At 66.2% G+C, this 18,632-nt stretch overlaps 3 protein-coding genes across 3 annotated transcripts; 1 reads left to right on the top strand and 2 right to left on the bottom strand.

Moving 5' to 3' along the window:
• Positions 1-212: 212 nt before the first annotated feature.
• On the bottom strand, positions 213-7,681 carry CHLRE_12g514450v5 (uncharacterized protein). Its single transcript, XM_043068280.1, has 15 exons — positions 7,363-7,681; positions 7,141-7,192; positions 6,685-6,867; positions 5,996-6,115; positions 5,484-5,559; positions 5,006-5,157; positions 4,574-4,804; positions 3,964-4,075; positions 3,282-3,449; positions 2,974-3,068; positions 2,466-2,586; positions 2,092-2,264; positions 1,802-1,899; positions 1,448-1,529; positions 213-944 (listed from the first exon to the last, which is right to left on the bottom strand). The coding sequence occupies exons 1-15, from the start codon at positions 7,500-7,502 to the stop codon at positions 774-776; spliced, it is 1,974 nt and encodes a 657-aa protein (XP_042918375.1). The 5' UTR covers positions 7,503-7,681; the 3' UTR covers positions 213-773.
• Positions 7,682-7,788: 107 nt separating this feature from the next.
• CHLRE_12g514500v5 (ribosomal protein S11) lies at positions 7,789-10,213 on the top strand. Its single transcript, XM_001702928.2, has 6 exons — positions 7,789-7,844; positions 8,038-8,176; positions 8,320-8,385; positions 8,501-8,579; positions 9,614-9,703; positions 10,092-10,213. Exons 1-6 carry the CDS (start codon positions 7,833-7,835, stop codon positions 10,174-10,176), a joined length of 471 nt encoding a protein of 156 aa, XP_001702980.1. The 5' UTR covers positions 7,789-7,832; the 3' UTR covers positions 10,177-10,213.
• Positions 10,214-10,222: 9 nt separating this feature from the next.
• Positions 10,223-18,628, bottom strand: CHLRE_12g514550v5 (uncharacterized protein). The gene is made up of 10 exons (XM_043068281.1): positions 18,366-18,628; positions 18,208-18,280; positions 18,053-18,145; positions 15,609-17,945; positions 13,580-15,431; positions 13,207-13,447; positions 12,773-13,003; positions 11,738-12,547; positions 11,309-11,443; positions 10,223-11,064 (listed from the first exon to the last, which is right to left on the bottom strand). Exons 1-10 carry the CDS (start codon positions 18,405-18,407, stop codon positions 10,690-10,692), a joined length of 6,189 nt encoding a protein of 2,062 aa, XP_042918376.1. The 5' UTR covers positions 18,408-18,628; the 3' UTR covers positions 10,223-10,689.
• Positions 18,629-18,632: the final 4 nt, after the last annotated feature.

The following is an 18,632-nucleotide window of genomic DNA, read 5'->3' on the forward strand; positions in this document are numbered from 1 at the left end:
GCGCGAGTGGGGCGAGTTCTGGATACTGAAGGGAGCGGCTGAGCGCCGCATTCTTTGAGGATATTGCGCGATGGCGGTTTGCTTGGGAAATATTTGCCGAGTTGTCGCGCGCGCGCCCATTGCTGCCGTACACTTCGGTTCCCAGCGAGCGCTCAGCATTCGTCGCCGCGCAAGCTGGCTGCAAGAGCGCGTATCTAACACACGTCGCAGTAAGGCTTAAGTAATAGTCTTGACTGTGGCCTGTTCCGGTCCGCAAATTGCCCACCCCAGAGCGTACCCCAGAGTCGAAGTTGGTGCGTGGCCACTCGAATTTGCGGATTTGCCCATGGCCTTGTAACCCTTCAGACGCCGGTCTGCCCCAGCCCCCAGGCGACGGCGTAGTCGAAGCCACGTAGCACCAAGCCAGGTATGGTTGCCTCGCATGCAACCACGGCTACAGTCCAGCACCAATGCACATGTGTGCTTTCAAATCTGTTAAGCGCGGCGGTAAGCCTTCTGAAACCCCGCCTGACGCCCTCCCCCCCAACGTGGAGCAGTGGCTCGCGTCGTCGCCCGCATCATCGCCTTCATGCCGCGATTGCCGCGTCCGCACCGTCTACTCGCCTGATCAACGCACAGAAGGAGGTGCCTTCCGCAATCAGACCTACTCCGCACACTCGTCCCCGCCGCCAGCACGTCCTCCTCCTCGTCCTGCACCTCAACCGCTCCACCGCAGCCCACTAGCCTCCCCACACGCCTCAGGCCAAACCCACATCCACATCCCGCCAGCGCCCCTAGAACTTGAAGTTGTCGCTTCCCTTGGCCTTCTTGGCGGCCTTGTTGTCCGCCGCCGCCGCCTGCTTGCGCTTCTGCTGCGCCGCCTTCGCCGCCACCAGGTCGGAGAAGTCCTCCCGCCGGCTGCCGGCGCGCATCTCCGCCACACGCGCCTCGTACAGCGCCTTGACCTGTGGAGGGGATAGCGATAAGAGTGGTGTTGCTGGTGGTCAGGGAAAGGGGGATACGGAGGAGGATATGTTTTTTTGGGGAAGGACCCACCCACCCAACCCCCCACCCGCCCGCCCGCCGAACACACACGCGCACACTGCTTGCTTGCATGCTGGGGGAGGGGCTCGGGTTGCGCACGTGGCAGGCACTCAACACGGCCTCGGGCCAGAAGCTGGAGGGGGCTGGGTGTGCGGCATCAAACAGCAAGGCGCGAATGCGGTCCACCACCTCTGAGGCCTGCTGTTTGAAGCCGCACACCCACCCCCCGCCAGCTTCTGGCCCGAAGACGTGTTGCACGCCTGCAATGTGCGCAATCCGAGCTGCTCCTGCAGAAGCCTTGGAAATGCCGTTGCGCACGCAGGGTGTTGATTTCCATCTTCCTTGTGCCCCCCTAACCAGCCGCCCACCCACCCACCCGCCCATCCACCCACCCACCACCGCACACGCACACGCGCGCCCTCACCTGCGCCTCGTCCAGTCCCTCCAGCTCCTCGGGACTGATGGTCACCTCCACGTCCGCGCCCACGTTCTTCAGGAAGTCCGGCCTGCAGAAGGGGGGAGATTACATTCATGATAAGTTAAGGAAGTGGCAGAGGGTGCGGTTTCGTACCAGTGACCCGACGAAACACCATACAAGTGCCCTCCAAGTGTATTACCTGCATGGCCTGCAACATGCGCTAGCACCTCAGCACGCTCATGGGCGGGCCATGCACGTCGTCCCTACGGCACCTAGCCCCCTCTGTCTCGTCCACCATCGGCCCAGAACCGTGATTGATTCCCACACCCGCCACGTCGCCCACCCGCCACCCCCACTCACTTCTTGTTCTTGCCCGCTGCGCCGGCCGCCGCCTTGTCGCCTCCGGGTATGACGTACACGTGGTCCGTGCCCATGATGCCGCCCGTGCCCACAGACACCTGGCAGGGTGGCGCAGGGCACGAGGGTTGACGCAGACCGCAGTGAGACGAGGATGCGCGGCATCCAATGGCATCCACGCTCTACACCCGGCTTGCTTAATGTTGGCAAGGGCGGCAAATCCAACCCTTTCCCCACGCCCACACAGATGTCCCCGCCCCCTGCCCCTGCACCCCCTGCCCCCCTTCGCGCACCTGCTTCTGCTCCAGCACCGTGTACAGCTGCCGCGGCCCCTCGGCGTCCTTGCGCAGGTTGAAGGTGTCGGGCGTCTCGATGCCGCTGGGCAGGCTGGAGGCGATGCCGGAGGCCAGGCCCGACACCAGCCCGCTCTGAAGGCCCGAGGCAATGCCCGCCTGCATGGCGTCCTCTGGGGTGGTGGGGAGAGGGGAGGGGCGGGCGGGTTGGCGGCACACGTGGTTAGGGTTATACAGCGCTCGCACGGCATTCACTTCCTCCAGTGAGGAACCAATGAGACGCTCAGGAAAGCTGTTGCAAGGAGTCGCAATGTGGAGCAATGCTCGCAGCGCTACTGTCGGCCGCTTCTTTCGCACGTCGCGTGCGCCCTCACCGTCCATGTCGGCCTCGCCGCCCGCCTCGCCGCCCTCCTGCTCCTCCTCCTCCTCTTCCTCCTCCTCGCTGCTCTCCTCCTCCACCTCCTCCATCGCGCCCCACCGACTGAACTTGTCCACCTGTGTGCCGTGAACAGGGCGTCGAACACAAACTGAAGCGGGCCGAGCCGAGGAGGGAGCCACCAGTGGGAGCGCGTAAGCAGTTGCCTGGCTGGCCGCCGGGCCGCATGCGCAGCCGTGCACGCCGGTTGGCAGACCGCCAAGAACCGTAGATCTCCTTCGTATTCCAATTGATCCAGAACAGCCGGTTTGGGTGGTTCATGAATCTCGCGGCTAGCTAACACCGACTTCTACCAGTACTACTGGCGCCTGCCTGCCCTAGAGCTGTTTCCCATTGCCGTGTCACCCCGCCCCCTGCCCCGGGCACAAAAGCACTACCCCCCCTCTCAGCACGAGCCCTCTCCCCGCTCCCCAGTGACCGCAAGCCAACCGGCCGCCCCCTCTCACCTCCTCGTCGCTCTCTCCGCCGTCGCCGTGCTCCCCAAACACGTCGCCGTACAGCGGGTTGCCGTCCGCGTCCACGGGTGGCTTGCCCCAGCCACCTGCCGGTAAGGAGCGGAAGGCAGCGAGGGGCCAAACATGAAGCAGGGGGCACGGTCGGGAGGTGTTGATGCTTTTACAAGCAATGGAGCGCACACTACTTCAGGCGCAATGCCATCGGCCGGGGCAAGGAAAGGAAGCGGCGAGGCAATGATGACTTTGCTTGGGCATCGCATCCAGGGTTTCCAGGGCAACGTGCGCGCGCACACGCCTACCTGGGTGGTACCCGAAGGTGCAGCCGGGCGGGATGGGGGCGTTGAGGCCGGGCACCTTGAGGTTGGGGTAGGAGGGCGGCGGGCCGTAGCGCTGCATGTTGATCAGCCAGGGCGGCGGCGTGCGCTCGTTCATACCCAGAGCCTCACGCAGCGTGTCGGAAAGCTCGCCTGTGCGTGGGCGTGTGTGCGTGTGTATGTGGGCGCGAGGGAGTGAGACAGAGGACATGGGAGTGATTGTGGTGATGGTGGTGGGGCAGCGTATACCAGCAGACAGAGCATGATGCTGGTGTTGCTGGGGTGATCGCCAACTGGTTGAGCAGTGTGAGCAGTGGGGGCAATGCCAATCAGGACGCAGCGGTCCCGCCCCCAACACGCCGCTCAAACCGAGCCGTGCATGTGCGACACCGCAGCACGCTCAATCCCTCCCTCCCAGCCCGGTAGCCCGGCGCCCGACCCCACACAACAGCCTCCTTCCTGACGCGCTCCCAAACCCCTCCGCTCCATCAGCCGCCGGGTCCAAGCCGCCCGCTCTTCCGCCCCCTCTACCACCCGCCACCGCCATCCTCTAAAGCACACACGCACACACTCGTCGTCTTCGGTTTCATTCTGTCCGACATACGCGTGTCTTGTGTTGTTCTGAACACACGCACACGCACACGCACACGCACACACGCACACGCACCCGGCCTGCAGTGTGTGATGCGCGCCTCGTACTCCTTGCCCTCGTAGTACAGCTCGCCCACGCCCGTCAGCGGCGGCGGCTTCTGGTGCTTGAAGAACGCGTCGTGCAGCACCTGCGGGTCGGGGGAGGAGGTGTTCCATGCATGATTAGCTAAGAGAATGGTAGAAGACGGTAGGCAATCTGGGGAGGAGAGGAGGGGCGCCGGCGCGTGTGTAAGCAGCAGGGTGACACCGTGTGTGCGTGTTGGGACCGAGAGCGTTCTCAGTAGCAAAGACACTACACTCCCGGGCTCTGGGTTTCATGGAGTCTGGTGGTGATCCCGCCCGCTCCCAAGCACCCAAGCTCGCCCAGATAACAATGACGAGCGTGAACGCACGTACTGCTCCAGCAGCTGGCAATGCAGCATAGCCCACGCTGGGCTTGCTTCTCTTCACCTCGAGCCCCCGCCCCGGCGTCGGTAACGCTCTATGTTCCCCAAGATGGTCTACCGTCTACCACTTCCTTAACTAGTCATGCACGTAACCCCACCCCACTCCCTCCACCCCTTCCTCTTTCCGCCTTCTCCACAACAACTTCGCTTTTCCTTAAATTGAAATGAATATAACCCCACCTGGTAGTCGATGTCCATGCGGCCCATCTTGGGCGCCATGCGCTCGCGCTGCTTCTGCTTCATCTTCTTGGCGTCCTCCTTGGCCTGGTAGGCGGTGCGCATCTCCGCAATGCCCGTGGCCTCGATGAAGTCGGGCAGCTTGAAGGGCGGCTTCTCCAGGCCGCGCTTGCCCTGCAGGTACTTGCGCTTCTGGGACCAGTGCCGAGGCACCGGCACCGTGTTGCGATAGGCCTGCGGGGGAGCGGGCGGCAGGGGATTGGGGAGGTGGATGAGGTGGCGGATGAGTATGCCTAAGCCCATGGCCATGGGCTGGGGTCGCACCTGGCTGACCGCCGCGGCTCCGGGCCAGACCTCAAGAACCCCCTCCAAAGCGGCACCTAGCGCCCCCCCCCCCCCGCTCCCCCATGTGCATCCGCCGCACCCCAGCCCCACCTTTAGGAACACCAGCAGCGGCGGGTCGGGCCCGGTGACGTCCCACACCTCCACCACCTCGGGCCGCGCGCACACGGCCTTGAGCTCCGCCACCTTGAGCCGGTTGAGCAGCTTGAGCTTCTTCTTGGACAGCTTGGACTCCACGCCCTCGCCTGGCAGGGTGGATGTAGACGCGGGTGGGGCGGGGTGAGGATAGCCATCCAATGATGAAGGGCGGTGAGGGAACTACAAGCGAGGGCTTGCAAATTTGATGGATGGGTAAGGTGGAGCACAGTGAGAAAAGGGTTTCTAGGAGGGAGATGACTGTACTTAGGGGAGGTAGGCGGCAGAGTGTAGACGACCCGGACGATGCCACACACGCAGACCATCGGGGCCCATTGGCCTGCCTGGCGGCCTCTTTAAATGGCACAGGAGTCGCACCAGCACCAGCACCAGCACCCGCACCCGCACCCCCCTGCACTCCCCCTGCCTCGCTCACCCTCCTGGTCGTCGCTGCCCGGCTCCGAGGTGGTCGCCTTCTTGTCCTCCTTGGCGCGCCCCGTGTCCTCAGCGTCCTGCAGGGAGCACAGGGCCGCCGTCCATGGATAGCTGAGTGATCACAACACAAGCTGGGGGCGCGCGGGGCCGGCGGCGTGTGCCGCGCGCGTGGAGAAGTGGGGAAGGAGAGGAGGCCGGAGCGGCTCCCCGGACGCCGCTGCTGGGGTGGCTTTCCGTCACACGCCCCGGCACTCACAGCCGCAACGTGATGGCCGCACAAGAGCGCATCCCGCACCAGGGCTTCGTGCGCCGCATGCGCGAGGCCTAGTATTGCCCGCAGTAACGAGCTCTGGTGGGGTCTGCGACTGACAGCCATCTCCTTTCCCACTGCGGACTTCATCTGACACAACCCTTCCTGGCACCCCAGCCGCAACTGAGCTATAACTTCCGTAACCCAGCAGCCGCCCCTCCCCAGCCCCTCCTGGCGTCCTGCACCTCTTCCGCGGCTCTCACCTCCTCGTCCTCGTCCTTGACCTCCACCTGCCCCGTCACCTCCTCGGCGGAGGCGAAGCGCTCAAACACCTTTTTGAACTCCTCGTAGGGGTCCACTAGACCCGGCTTGGGGGCCTCCTCCTGGGGTGCGGCGGGGCATGCACAGGCAGGCGTGCGTGTGTAGCGTGGCGAAGCGGTATGCGGCGTGGGGTCCGGCGGTGCCACACGTGCCGCTTTCACCGTCACTGCTGACCCTCCCACAAGGCCCCTGCTCCAAGCATGTCGCCTGCCCCACATGCGGATGTGCGCCGCATGCCGCCCCAGGACCCAGGCGGTGCAGTGCCTTCCAGTCTTCCCGCACGTCGCCAATCCGCCGCTTCCTTGCGGATCACAGCCCGCATAAACGGGGGTTGGCGCCCGCAAGCCCGCCAAGCCATGTCCCGCGCACGATCATTGATGTCTAAATTGCCTACTATTGGCGCCTCCGCACCAGCATCCGACGTCCTGCTCCCGCACCTTCCTAATTCCCTCCTCCGCACAGCTTGCATGTCCCAAAGCCCGGCCCGGCATTTAGCCAGATTGACAGCCGCACCCATCCCCGCAGAGGGCCCACGCCCCAGCCCAAGCCCCAGACCCCCACGCGGTGCAGCCCGCACTTGGATTTGGTTTCCGTAACCCCCGATCGCCACGCCCCAGTCGCTGGCCCTCACCTCTGCGCGCTTGAAGCCCAGACCTCCCAGCCCCGGCCGCATGTCTGTGTCCTCGTCCTCCTCCTCGTCCCGGGCAGCCGCTTTGGAGTCCTCGCCGTCCTCGCCGGCGCCGCCGCGCAGGCTGTCCAGGTCCAGCGGCGCGGACACGTACTCAATCACGATCTCCTCATCGTCGCCGTCCTCCTGGGGTTCCGGTATTGGGATTGGGTTACAGCGGGTTGGGGTTAGGGTGCAGCGGATTAGGTACGCGTTTGCGTGTGCTGGAGGAGGAGCTGTGAAGGTGGGGAAACAGCCGGTTGAGGGTTGCAGAAGGGTGCAGCGGCTCGGGGGGCGGTGGCCAGATTATAGAATGCATGCTGGGGACCGGCGACGACGCGAAGGAATGGTGAGCTCCCCAGCGAAAGAGCGACACCCAATACAAGAGGGATGTGCGCGTGTGCGTGCGCGGGCACTCACCGATGTTAGTGCCGCGCTGCCGCCTCCCTTGCCGCCCTGCTCGCTTTGCTGCCTGCAGTGGAGTCCACGTGGAGAAGGCCACGGGCGGTAAGTGCCAATGAACCAGTGTGCAATTCATAGGAATGCCACATACACGTCGCGGGAAAGCTGCACGCTCCTGACGAAGGGCCCTTGCCCCTGATAGGCACGCACCCCAACTGGCACCCGGAGGGGACCCCACACCTGCGCTGCTGCTTGTTCAGCTTCTTCTTCTTCCGCCGCTCCTTCTCCTTCTCCGCCTTTGAAAGCTTCTTCGCGGCCCCATTATCCGGCTGCGCAACGCCGTTCGCCGCGCCGTTGGCAAGTTCCTCTGTTTGCGCCATCTCTTGGGACTCGCCGCCCCAAGAGGGCCCGGCTCAAGTTTCGCGACTGGGGCCCTGGCCTATGTGTCTGCTAATGCTATGATTGCTGTAGGGTGGTTTACAAGGACGGCTCGGTTGGGCCGGGCGATCGCTCTCTAAAGTCCGAACTCGTCGTGGTTCCAAGTCAACACAAGATATGGTACGCGTGGCTTCTATGGGCAGCGTGGGCTCGGTGGGATTTTTCTCGGGTCAGTGGCAGCGGAACACCATGGCAATTTTCCCCATGCACGCCCCCTATTTGCAGGCTCCCCTCGCCGTGTCTTGCCCTTTTCCTCCAGCCGACTCGTAAAGATGGCCGACCAGGTGTGATAGTGCACCTGATTCAGCTTGCAGAGGGAGCGCCGCCGCTTGCCACCCGGCTTTCTGCGCTCGCGCGAGAGCTGCTCTAAACCAACTCCCAGCCTTGCGTGCAGAATCTGTAATGAATGAAAATATTAGGTTTAGCTCGTTGGCGAGCGAAAGTTGAAATGTCGACCGTCATGGCCCCCGCTTGCAGACTGAGAGGGCGTTCCAGAAGCAGTTCGGCGTGACCGGCTGCTTCAAGTCCAAGGAGAAGAAGGCTCCGGGCAAGAGCGGCCACCGCTTCTACAAGCAGATTGGCCTGGGCTTCAAGACCCCCAAGGAGGCTATCGAGGGTGCGTCCCGGGGAGCTTTGCGCTAAACGTAATGGAGTAAATAAATCGTGTGGCAGGCAGGGTTGTGCCGTGGGCGCCGCACGCCGGCAGCGCCGACGATTGAGTGCGCGGTCCAATAACCAGGCGTGCTTCACTGCCTGCAGGCCACTACATCGACAAGAAGTGCCCCTTCACCGGCAACGTGTCCATCCGTGGCCGTATCCTCACGGGTGAGCGCAGAAGTTGGCGGCGGTGGGACGCACAAATGGCGCGGCATCTGGACGCGCTGCGGCAGCCGAATTCACCTGAATTATCATTCTGAACGATCCGGTTGGGCGTTTGCAGGCTACGTGAAGTCCACGAAGATGAACCGCACCATCATCGTCCGCCGCGACTACCTGCACTTCGTGAAGAAGTACGGCCGGTGAGTCCATTTTTGCATGAGAATGGTTCTGGAGAGGCGGTGGCGCTTGCTGGGACAGGGCTGCTGAAGCAGGCAGGAGCGGGGGCCAGGGGGCCTGCCCCGGGGGAGACGGCGCTTCCTGCGGTCTTCAGCGGCTGCTGTGGCGGCGGCTTTGGCGAGCAGCAGCGGCGGCTTTGGCGAGCAGCAGCGGCGGCTTTGGCGAGCAGCAGCGGCCTACTAATCAGCACATGGAGAGGCTGCGTCCGGATTCAGAGCGGACGGCAGTGGATATGCGGCAAGGGAGGGTCAAGCGGGCTGTCGGATGTCGCACGGGGTGGGGACAGCACGGGGCACAGCCACCTCGTGGAGCAGCCGCTCGCAGTTCGGAAACTTGGAGCAAGCGCACCGGACTTTCTGCTGCGAGGCTCGGCGCAGCACGTCACAGGCGGACTCGGAGGACGTTGCTCCTACCGGAGGGGTCCGGCGGGGCCCCCAGCAGCATCCGGAGGCGCAAAGGCTACTCATCCTGACTGAATGTATCGCTGCGGCTGCGGCTGTACCTGTCAGGCAGCAGCAGGCCAACAATCGAATGGGCGCCAGTGTTACTTCTGCGACCCTTGCGCAGCTGCAGTGCATAAAGGGACGCGGCAGCGTTGGCGCGGGCAGTGGGACTGGATGCGGGTGATCTGGCGCATCCCTCCGTGGCGGCCACTGGGCACTGGCAGGGGTGCAGCAGCGATAAGGACCCCGGCGCTGAGGGCCTTGCACGTAGTGCCAGCGTCAGCGCCAGCCCAAAATGTGCCCGTGCGTTCCTTCCTGGATGCGGCCCATGTGGACGGCCTCGGGAGCTGTTGGTGTGGACACCGGAGCAACCGCTGGGAACGAACAGCAGCTGGGTTGCACTGACGCGGAAGCAGGGCGTGCTGCCCTGGCGAAGCCTGGGGCAAGACTGAACGCACCCGCACGAAAACAGCAGCGTGTCGTCGCCACGTGGATGCGGCTGGAGTCCTGACCTGGATTGCGCCTCCTGCCGTTTGCTGTGCTGCATGCCGCAGTTACGAGAAGCGCCACCGCAACATCTCGGCCCACATCTCCCCGTGCTTCCGCGTGCGCGAGGGTGACTCCGTGGTCATTGGCCAGTGCCGGTGAGTGACCACGTGCGTGCGATTTGCGTGTTGGGTATAGGTGGGTAGCGAGACGGGTGCGGCTGGGTCGGGCTGCGGGAAGGGTGGGCTGGGGACGGCTAGCAAGTCCAGGCCAAGCTGTGGCCATTAGCTAGTGTAGGTCAATGCTGACCAAGTGTTTGTAGCTTGTGGGGCTGAGGTGATACGCGGGCGGCCGTTGCCTGGTTTTGCGGGACCATCGCGCCGGACAGTGGCGTTGTCCGGCACCAGAGACGACATTGAACGGATGCGGCTTACGGCGGGAGTCATGGAGCACAGCAGCGGCCCGGGTCATCCTACACATCCTGCCGCCAGTGTCAGCTAGCCTCTGAACGACTACCCCGTGCTGTGCCCCTGTGCCCCCGCGCAGCCCCCTGTCCAAGACCGTCCGCTTCAACGTGCTGCGTGTGACTCCCTCGGGCTCGTCGGCCAAGAAGGGCTTCTCGTCCTTCTAAACGCCCGATTGGGATAGGAGTGTAACCTACGGTCTCAGGCAACCCCCTGTCCATTCCCTGTCCTTGCGTGTCCAGCACCTGCGACTCGCACCCATGCTGTTCGCAGCCGGCCCCAACAGCAGCTCAGCCGTACTACAGGTTTCACAGAGCTCTATCGAAACAGTTACAGCAGCGAATACAGCTCAGCTTTGAATGCGCCAGACTTCCCGTGGCAGCCGACTCCACCAGCACTGCAATATCAGACTAAACATCTCTACATACAAGGTATGTGCTATGGGTCATGGTAGGCGTTAAGTAGCCGTGGCGGATGATGGCCGGATGAGCGGTTACAGAGGCATGATGCCTTTTATTGTGGTGCTCCGGCGGCATGGGGAGCTGCTGAAGGAGGGTTGTATGTTATCACCCGCTCGGGACAGCGGCCATCGCTTCGGAGGCCCGGTGGAAGCTGTGGAGGCCTCGACGCTGCGCCAAGCGGGCGAGGCGGGACGCTGGCGGCAGCTCGCAGCGGCAGGCTCACAGGATGGCGCCGCGCACACGCTTCTTCTGGCGCGGGCGGAACAGGTAGCCTATCCAGCCCTGGCGTTGTGGCGCCGACTGCGGCTGCTGCTGCGCGTGGTGCTGCTGCAGCTCGGCGGAGATGTTGGGCGTGAGGCGGGAGGAGCGGGTGGGCGTCATGGACAGCGGGTCGGCGGCGTGCAGCAGTGCGGCGGCGTGGGGCGGCAGCGGCGACTGCGCCAGGCTGGAGGCGGGCGTCATGGCGGCCAGGGAGCCGGGCGGGCGGGGCGCGGCGTAGTGGTGCGGGTGCGGGTGGTGGGTGGCTGCGGTATGGCGGCTGGGCGTGCCGCTGTCCTCGGCGTCGGAGGGCGGGATGGCGTGGCTCATGGGCGTCTGTGAGGAGAGCGGGAGGCAGGGCAGGCGTAGCACGTTGGTTGCTCGGTGTTGTGTTTGGAAGGGTGGCAATCGGCTTGATACGGTAGCTGGATGGGGGGTCATTGCGGATTCCGGAGAACCATGTCGCGCAGTGTGAAGTCGCGGAGGTGATCCAATCACAATTTGCTGTGGCAGACTGACAGCGTCTTAGTCCAGCACGTGTACGCCCCAGCCTCATTGGCTTCAGCCCCAGCCGGCCTACCTGGTGCAGAGACATGAGCGGCACGGACTGCGCCGACAGCAGGCTGCCTTGCAGCTGCAGCTCCAGCCGCTGCGTCTGCAGCTCCAGCTTGGACCTCAGCTCGTCGTTCTCGCCAGCCATTGCAGCCAGCCGGTCCTGGGGTGCGGGAAACAGGATAGCAAGCGACAGCAGGAACCACGTGGAGGCTTGAACAACGGGAACCACTGGGGCGTACTCCGTGCTGCATTTACTATGGCGGAATGTTTGACCTCTGATACACCTGGTTATCAAAGTGCGGAGACGTGCAAACGCAGCATCCATGCACCCTGTTGCCTTCTGTAGCCCGGCCCGACAGCCACCCACACGCGCGTCCCTTGACCCGCACACACGCTCGCCGCCGTGACTCCACACACACATACACACACGCTGCCCCACCCCGTCACGACTCACCTCCAAGTCGCGGATGCGTGTGGCGGCGTGCTCCTGCCCCGCCTCGAACTCGCCCAGCAGGTCCGAGATGCTGCCCATCAGCCGCAGCTCCTCCTCCACCAGCAGCGCCACCGGGTCGCCGCCCGTCACCGGGCCTGCCGGCAGCCAGCGCGCCAGCGCCGCCGCCACGTCGCCCAGCCCTGCCTCTGTGATCAGGTCGGGGCGGGAGGCAGCGCGGCTGCCGGCCCGCACCGCCCGCATCAGGGCTGACGTGTCCAGCCCAGCCAGCGCGCGCTCCGCCACAATGGCGCTGGGCGCGTCGCGAGTGGGCCGAGCCGACGCCCAGTCCATCGGCGGCGCCGGCTCGGCCTCCAGCGGCTCGCGCGGCACCACCGCCAGCGCGTGCGCGTTGGCGGGCGGCAGGCCGTCGTCGCCGCTGCCGCTGGCGCGCGACTGGCGGCGGGTGGAGTCCCCGTCGCGAACCGCCTCCGCCTCCGCCACGGCTGCTGCCTCGGCTGCTGCTGCCTCGGCCTCGGCGGCTTCCGCCGCGGCCGCCGCCGCCTCTGCTGCCAGCTCTGCCGCCAGCTCGCACTGCACCTCCGCCTCTGCCACGGGCGGCTTGGGCGGCGGCGCCACCGCCAGGTGTGCGGCGTGGCCGTTTGCGAGCAGGCCGTTGCGCGCCAGCAGCGCCGCCTGCGCCGCCGCCTTCTCCTCCGCCGCCTCCAGCTTGGCCTCGGTCTGCTTGAGCTTGACCACCAGGTTGCGGCCCTTGAGCTGCGTCTGCGTCAGCTCCTGGGAGCGCTCGGTCGCCTCCGCTGTCAGCGTCGCCACCTGCAGGCCCCGTAGCAGCAGCGGCGACATTGGCCCCCAATTAAGAAAGACACGCAGCCAGTCGTCCCTGCCGTCAGCCTTGTGCATCACGAAACGCGCTTGCATTCTTACCAAACCGCCCGCCCCCGTTTCGGGGCTGGGTTGTGATGACCCAACCCCTTCGACCCGTCCAACAGACGCCCAAACGCCCCCACTGTCCCTCACACGCCACCTCCACACGCGCACCTGCTTCTCCAACTTCTTGGCGCGCGAGGTGGCCTCCTCCGCCGCCCGCTCTGCCTTGAGCACCGCGCTCTTGAGCTGTAGCACCTGCGACTCCAGCGCCACCACCTCCGCCGCCAGCGCCTGCGCACGCGCTGCCGCCTCCTGGTAGCTGCTGCGCGCCGCCGCCCGCTCGTCTGAGAAGCCCTCCAGCGACAGCGTCTGCGCCTGCAGCTCCTCCTCATACTGCTTCACCTGCGCATCAGTCCGCCCCGTACGGTAAATCCCCCGGGGGGCAGAGACGGTCACACAATTTGCACAATACGGCAACGCACGCGCGCCAAGCATCAAGTTTGGGCCTCCACTACTTCACTTCAGCTGCTGGCAGCCCCGTCTTTTATGCCATACCTCCCCCCGCAGCCACCCCCCCGCCCTCGCTTCTCAACGGTGTTCCCCACCTTGCGCTCCAGCTCGTCCACCAGATTGCCGCGCGCGTTGTACTGGCGCGTGAGCTCCTCCACCTCGTCGCCCAGCTGCTCGTTGATGCGCACCTGCTGCTGCAACCCGCGGCTCAGCTGCAGCTTCTCCTCCGTCAGCTCGTCAATGTGCTGCTGCAGCGCGCTGAACTGAGCGCGGCTGCCGCCGCTGCCGCCATAGCCACCACCGCCGCCTGGCCCGCCGAAACCGTGCGTGTGGGCCCTGCGAAGTGCAGGGAGTTCAACGCAATGGAAGGCGCATGTTAGCAACACGCGACCGGTAGTCACAATCACGGTACATCCAGGGCGCAGTCCCGTGCAACACCACTACCCGCTCACTGTCTCAGTCACTCACGTTGCGTGCGACATGATCGAGTCTGTGGACTGGCGGCGCGAGTGGCCGACGCGCAGGTTAGCGCTGCTGTCCGTGTGCCCCAGCAGCCCGCCGCCGCCGCTGCCTCCATGTGCCGCCCCGAAGTCACCGGTGCTCACCACCCGGTCGCCCAGGCCGCTGCTGGCGCCCACGTCGGCGCCGGCGTCAGCGCCGACGGCGTCGTGCTCGGCGCCGTCGCCGGCATGTCGCCCTGCTGCTGAGGCTGGGTCGTCGCCGGCTTCGGACGTCCGAGGAGAGCCGGCCCCGCTGGCCTCAGCGCCCGCCTCCTTGTGAGGCGCCTCGCCCTTGGCCGCGCCGGCGCCATCCTTTGTCCCTGACATATCGGAAAGGAGGTTGTCAAGGTAGGACTCCAGGAAGCTGGGCGTGGCCGCGGCACCGCCACGAGAGCCGCCGCCAGTGCTGCCGGCGCCGGCACCCGAGTACGCAGACAAGTAGGACGTGGTGGCTGCAAAGCCCGAGGTGGCGAGGTTGGGCGGCACAACAGCTGCCGGCGGCGCAGGCGGCAGCGGCGGCAGGCCGGTGGGGTGTGGCCCCGAGGGCGGGAAGGAGGGCGTGGGGAAGGAAGGCGCCGGGAAGGTAAGGCTGGAGGCGGGCGGGGCGCTGGCGTCGGCAGCAGCCCCACTGCTGGCCCCAACCGCCATTGGCGGCGCGCCACCCAGGGAGATCTCCCGAGGAGCAGGCACGGTGTTGGCATGGGACGGCTCGTGCACACTCCATTCCTTGCCTGTCGACGCGCCGGCGCCGTGCGCTGCCGTGCCCTCCGCAGCCGCGTCCGCAGCAGCGGGGTTGCTGCCGTGGAGGGAGGTTGTAAGACCCGCGCCGCCGGAGGTGGATGGGGGCCCCGAAGAGCCAGGGTACAGCCCCAGGGTCGAGGAATAGCCCCCGCCCCCGCTGCTGCTGTCGGCGCCATAGCCGCCCGCACGCGTGCCGTCGCGCACGTTGCCGTATGCGGTCCCGTACATGGTAGAGCCGCCGTATGCCGAGGAGCTGCCGTACATGGAACCAGTGCCGCCAACCTGCGAGCTGTAGGGAGCGGAGGTGCTGGCGGCGGCGGCGCTGGTACTGCGCATCCAGTCTGGCAGCCCGCTAGCTGCATCGCTTGACCCCGCTGCACCACCGGTTGTAGAGGGAGCGTGCGCGTCAGCGGCCTGCCCTGACCCCGAGCTGGCGCCGGCTGCTGCGGCGCTTGAGGACAAGCCATAGTCGTAGGTGGTTGCGGCCGCGGAGGGCGAGGCCGCGGGGTGCTCACCGGCACCGGCTTCCCCGCCGTTCATAATTTGGCCGCGGCCCCACTCGCCCAGAGACATCTGCGGCGGCAGAGTGCTACTACTGCTGCTGACGCCGCCCGTGCTGGATTGGGCGGCCGCGACAGCCGTCCAACTGGTGCTCGGGGCGTCATGGCTGGTGCTCGCAGCCGCAGATGCCGCCGCGTCGGGCACAGAGCTCCCTACCGGGGTCGGCTCAAGACCGAGGCCGCTGCTGCTTGCCACTGTCTTGGCGGACGGCTGCGGGTCCTCAATTTCCGCGGATGGCTTGGAAGGCTCCGGCGCAGCAGGTGCGTTGCCTGACTGCGGCTTTGGCTCTTCCGACGGCTGGGATAGCGCCTGCTGCTGCTGCTGCTGCTGCTGCTGGGCATGGGTCTTACCACCCGTGGGGCTACCAAACAGCCAAGAGGTGAAGCGCGAGCCTCTGCTTTGCCCCTGTTGCTGCCCCTGCCCCTGCTGCTGCCCCTGTTGCTGCCCCTGCCATTGCTGCGAGGGTGCCGCTGCCGCCGTAGAAGCAGGCTGCTGTGCCGACGAACCAGCCACCATGCCTGTGTCCACGCAACAGGCAGCAGAAAAGGCAGCTATGTAGTTATCAGCGTCGATTCACTAACAGCTTCGGCATTACCGCGATAACGCACGAAGACAAAGTGCTTTCCACTCGTCTACGTGTCCCCTAAGACTGCACGATCCCACCAACGACCCAACAACGCACACCGGTACCCCACCTGCTGCAGGCGGCGAGCCCGAGCTAGACGCCAAGGACAGCGGCAGCTGCGGCGTGCCCGCAGACACAGACTCTCCTGGCGCCGGCGCCACCGCGGACGTACTAGGCTGAGGGGCGGGCGTCGAGGGCCCTGACACAGGCACCGGCTCCACTTCCTGAATCGACGCAGCGTCCTCTGCGGCTGCAGCAGCTGGCGCATCAGGCCCCTTGGATGGCTGCGGCGTCCACCCCCCAGTGGCCCCGGCCCCGGCACCGGCGGCCCCAGTCACGTCCGCGCCGAACAGCGGCGAAGCCGTGGAAGGAGCACCGGTCACGGCGGGGTCCGCAGCCGGGGTTGTGGAGGTGGGTGCGAGGTAGCTGTCTGCCAGCATACCGTACGCGTCAAGGGGGTCCGCCGAGGCAGCCGGTGCAGGGGCCGGCGCCGTGGCAGCCGGCGCGGCAGGCGGTGCTTCGGGCACGCCTCCCGGCACGGCCTCGTCTGCCGTGGCCGCCTCCACAAAGCCCGCCAACGAGTCGAAGAATGCGGCCACACTGGCGTCCGCTGCTGGGCTGGCGGCCGTGTCCCAGGGCGCTGGGCCCGACAGAGCCGGAGCCGCTGCCAATGCTGCATCCGCTGGGTGCTGCGGCTCTGCCGTAACGCCGGCCCCTGCACTGCTGCTCCCGATCCCGCCCGACGCCGCCTCGGCCTGCGGCGCCGCAGGAGCGGGCGGCCCTTGGACCAGTTCCGCCGAGTAGGCAAGCCATGACGGCTTGTGCGGCTCCGCTGCCGCCGCCCCGCTGCTGCTGCTGACAGGCGCTGCGGCAGGAGCAGGCGCCGCCTGCGGCTCCGCTGGCCTAGACCACCATGAGGCCGTGGAGGGCGGCGGCGGCAGCGGACGTGGTGGCGTCTCAACTGCTGGAGCCGCTTGGGGCGGCGGTGGCACATCAACTACTGCGTCCGTCACCGGCAGCGGCGCCGCCCCGCCAAACAACGCGCCAGTAGATGCCCCAAACAAGCCTCCTCCCGAGCCGGAGCCGGCCGAGTCCGCGCCATCCAGCCAGAACGGCGGGGCCGCCGCGGAGCTAGCGGAGTTGCCGTCACCGCGGGTAGCCTCCGCGACAGGTGCCGCCGACGGCATTGCCTCATATGCCGACGCAGCGCCCGACGTCTCGTACGGCCGCGCATCGCTCGTGAACGGCACCGGCATGAAGGCAGGGGCCGCCGCTTCGGCGGCGCCGGCGGCCGTGGGCGACGGCAGGTCCCAGGGCGCGGGTCCTGCCAGCGCCGATTCCCCGGCTGAGGCCGCTGAAGCGGTGTGCGGAGGGACTCCCACGCTGACGGGTGGTGGTACTGCTGCAGGCGTGGTGGTGGCGGGGCTCGCCTGCCAAGATGGCACGGTGGTGGGCGGGGCAGTGTGGGAAGCGGCAGCGGGAGCAGCCGCGGTCGGCTGGTAGGCACTGTAGGCATTGTAGGAAGTGGAGGTACCATAAGCGGTACCGGCCCCGTATGCTGTACTGCCGTACGCTGTCGTGTCGCCTGGCCCCGAGTAGGGGTAGGCCGAGGTGGGCTGAGGCACGTGTCCGTGCGCCTGCTGACCCCACGCCGACACAGCGGCAGCCGACGCCCCACTGCTGCTCACAGCTGAAGGCGCCTGCCAGGGGTAGGCAGGAGCTGTGGTGGTTGTGGGCACAGCAGCCGCGGGGTTAGGCTGCGCATATGCCGGCACAGCCGTGCCAGTTGACCCATAATCTGCTGGCGCTGCCGCCGCCGCAGACGTTCCCGCTGCCCCCGAGAACCATGCAGTGTCGTTTTGTTGCCCGGCCCCCAGCCCCGAGCTGGATGTGCGGGCCGCAGGCGCCGGTGCTGCGGGCGCTGTCGAGCTGCCGAAAGGGATAGCCCCGCCGAAGGGTATCGGCGCATCCGCTAGCACCACGAATGCATTCGCCGGCGGCGCAGAGCTGGAGATCGCACTGACGGGAGCTGTCGTGGCCGCTGCGGGAGTGGCAGCGCTCGGCGCGTCCCAAATCGTCCTTGCGCCCGAGCCCGCCACAACTGTTGGCGGGGGCGGTGGAACCACCGGCGCCGCTGACCAGGGTGCGCTGGATGCCGTACTGGCGGCGCTGGACTGTTGGCCGCCGTAGCCGGAGGCACCGCCGTAGCTTGAGTCGCCGCCGTTGGCGTACGTGCCATAGCCCGCGCCCCAGGCTGCCGGAGCCGGCACCGCAGCCGGCGCGGTTGGGGGGGCGCTGCTGGTCACGGGCGCCCAAGAGTGCTGCGCTGGCGCTGACGGCGCGTGATAGCCCCCGCCATTGCTATGGAGCTGCGAATGGGAGGCTGCTGGCGCGGGCGGCTCCACCCCTGTGAGGATGGTGAGCGCGGGGTGGCTGTGAGAAGGAAGGCGGGAGCCGCGGGGGGTGTGTGCCGAGGGTGGTGCACCGCCGAACAGCTGTTGCACCGCAGCGCACCTGTCACTGGGCCCGTTGTCACCGCGACCGGTGCAGGAGCCGAGACGACTGCCGCGCTCTCATGTCCAATTCCTACCCCTGCTCCGTTTGAGCCTGCAACAAACGCCGACTGATCACCTCGCCTGTCGAGTTCAAGCGGCAGCTGCGACACATACCTGCGGCCGCCTTTGCTGCAGGTGGTGCAGGAGCTGCCTTGCCCTGTGCCTTGGCTTTGCGGAACTCCTCAAGCTGCGAACCAGCTCGAAATGACGCGCGTCAGAAGCTTGCATCTTCCCCAGCCTCGCTCCTGTCACGGCATTTCAATTACCCTTACCTTGCGCCTCCCTGCCTCCGCAAGGTCCTTGCGGCTCTGCATCGCCTTGCTGCCTCAGCTACTGCTGACAGGCGACCGACGCCTTGCTGCTTTGGCGCCCCAAATGAATGAAATATCAGCCTAATGTATCATAGTCAATGCTCGGCATCTTTTAATTCAGCGCGAACGCAGCACGACCTTGATAGTCTCAGCTACGCAAAGCTGAACGCTTCCTCAAGCCACAACCTGCGACACTTAGGCATTGGTGCCTCAGCTTTAGAATCATAG

This window comes from Chlamydomonas reinhardtii, chromosome 12 (assembly GCF_000002595.2).
Source record: "Chlamydomonas reinhardtii strain CC-503 cw92 mt+ chromosome 12, whole genome shotgun sequence".
Taxonomy (NCBI): Eukaryota; Viridiplantae; Chlorophyta; class Chlorophyceae; order Chlamydomonadales; family Chlamydomonadaceae; genus Chlamydomonas; species Chlamydomonas reinhardtii.

What these genes read in the sequence shown, in the direction of transcription:
- CHLRE_12g514450v5 (XM_043068280.1), bottom strand. Translation starts at nt 7,502, where the DNA reads ATGGCGCAAACAGAGGAACTTGCCAACGGCGCGGCGAACGGCGTTGCG. An exon ending in TGGGCTTCAAGCGCGCAGAG is followed by an intron (nt 6,116 to 6,684) that starts GTGAGGGCCAGC and finishes GCCGCACCCCAG; the next exon opens with GAGGAGGCCCCCAAGCCGGG. An exon ending in GGGCAGCGACGACCAGGAGG is followed by an intron (nt 5,158 to 5,483) that starts GTGAGCGAGGCA and finishes CCACCCTGCCAG; the next exon opens with GCGAGGGCGTGGAGTCCAAG.
- CHLRE_12g514500v5 (XM_001702928.2), top strand. An exon ending in CCCCAAGGAGGCTATCGAGG is followed by an intron (nt 8,177 to 8,319) that starts GTGCGTCCCGGG and finishes CACTGCCTGCAG; the next exon opens with GCCACTACATCGACAAGAAG. An exon ending in CCGTGGCCGTATCCTCACGG is followed by an intron (nt 8,386 to 8,500) that starts GTGAGCGCAGAA and finishes GGGCGTTTGCAG; the next exon opens with GCTACGTGAAGTCCACGAAG.
- CHLRE_12g514550v5 (XM_043068281.1), bottom strand. Translation starts at nt 18,407, where the DNA reads ATGCAGAGCCGCAAGGACCTTGCGGAGGCAGGGAGGCGCAAG. An exon ending in CCAAGAAGTTGGAGAAGCAG is followed by an intron (nt 12,548 to 12,772) that starts GTGCGCGTGTGG and finishes CGGGGCCTGCAG; the next exon opens with GTGGCGACGCTGACAGCGGA. An exon ending in CACGCATCCGCGACTTGGAG is followed by an intron (nt 11,444 to 11,737) that starts GTGAGTCGTGAC and finishes CCCGCACCCCAG; the next exon opens with GACCGGCTGGCTGCAATGGC.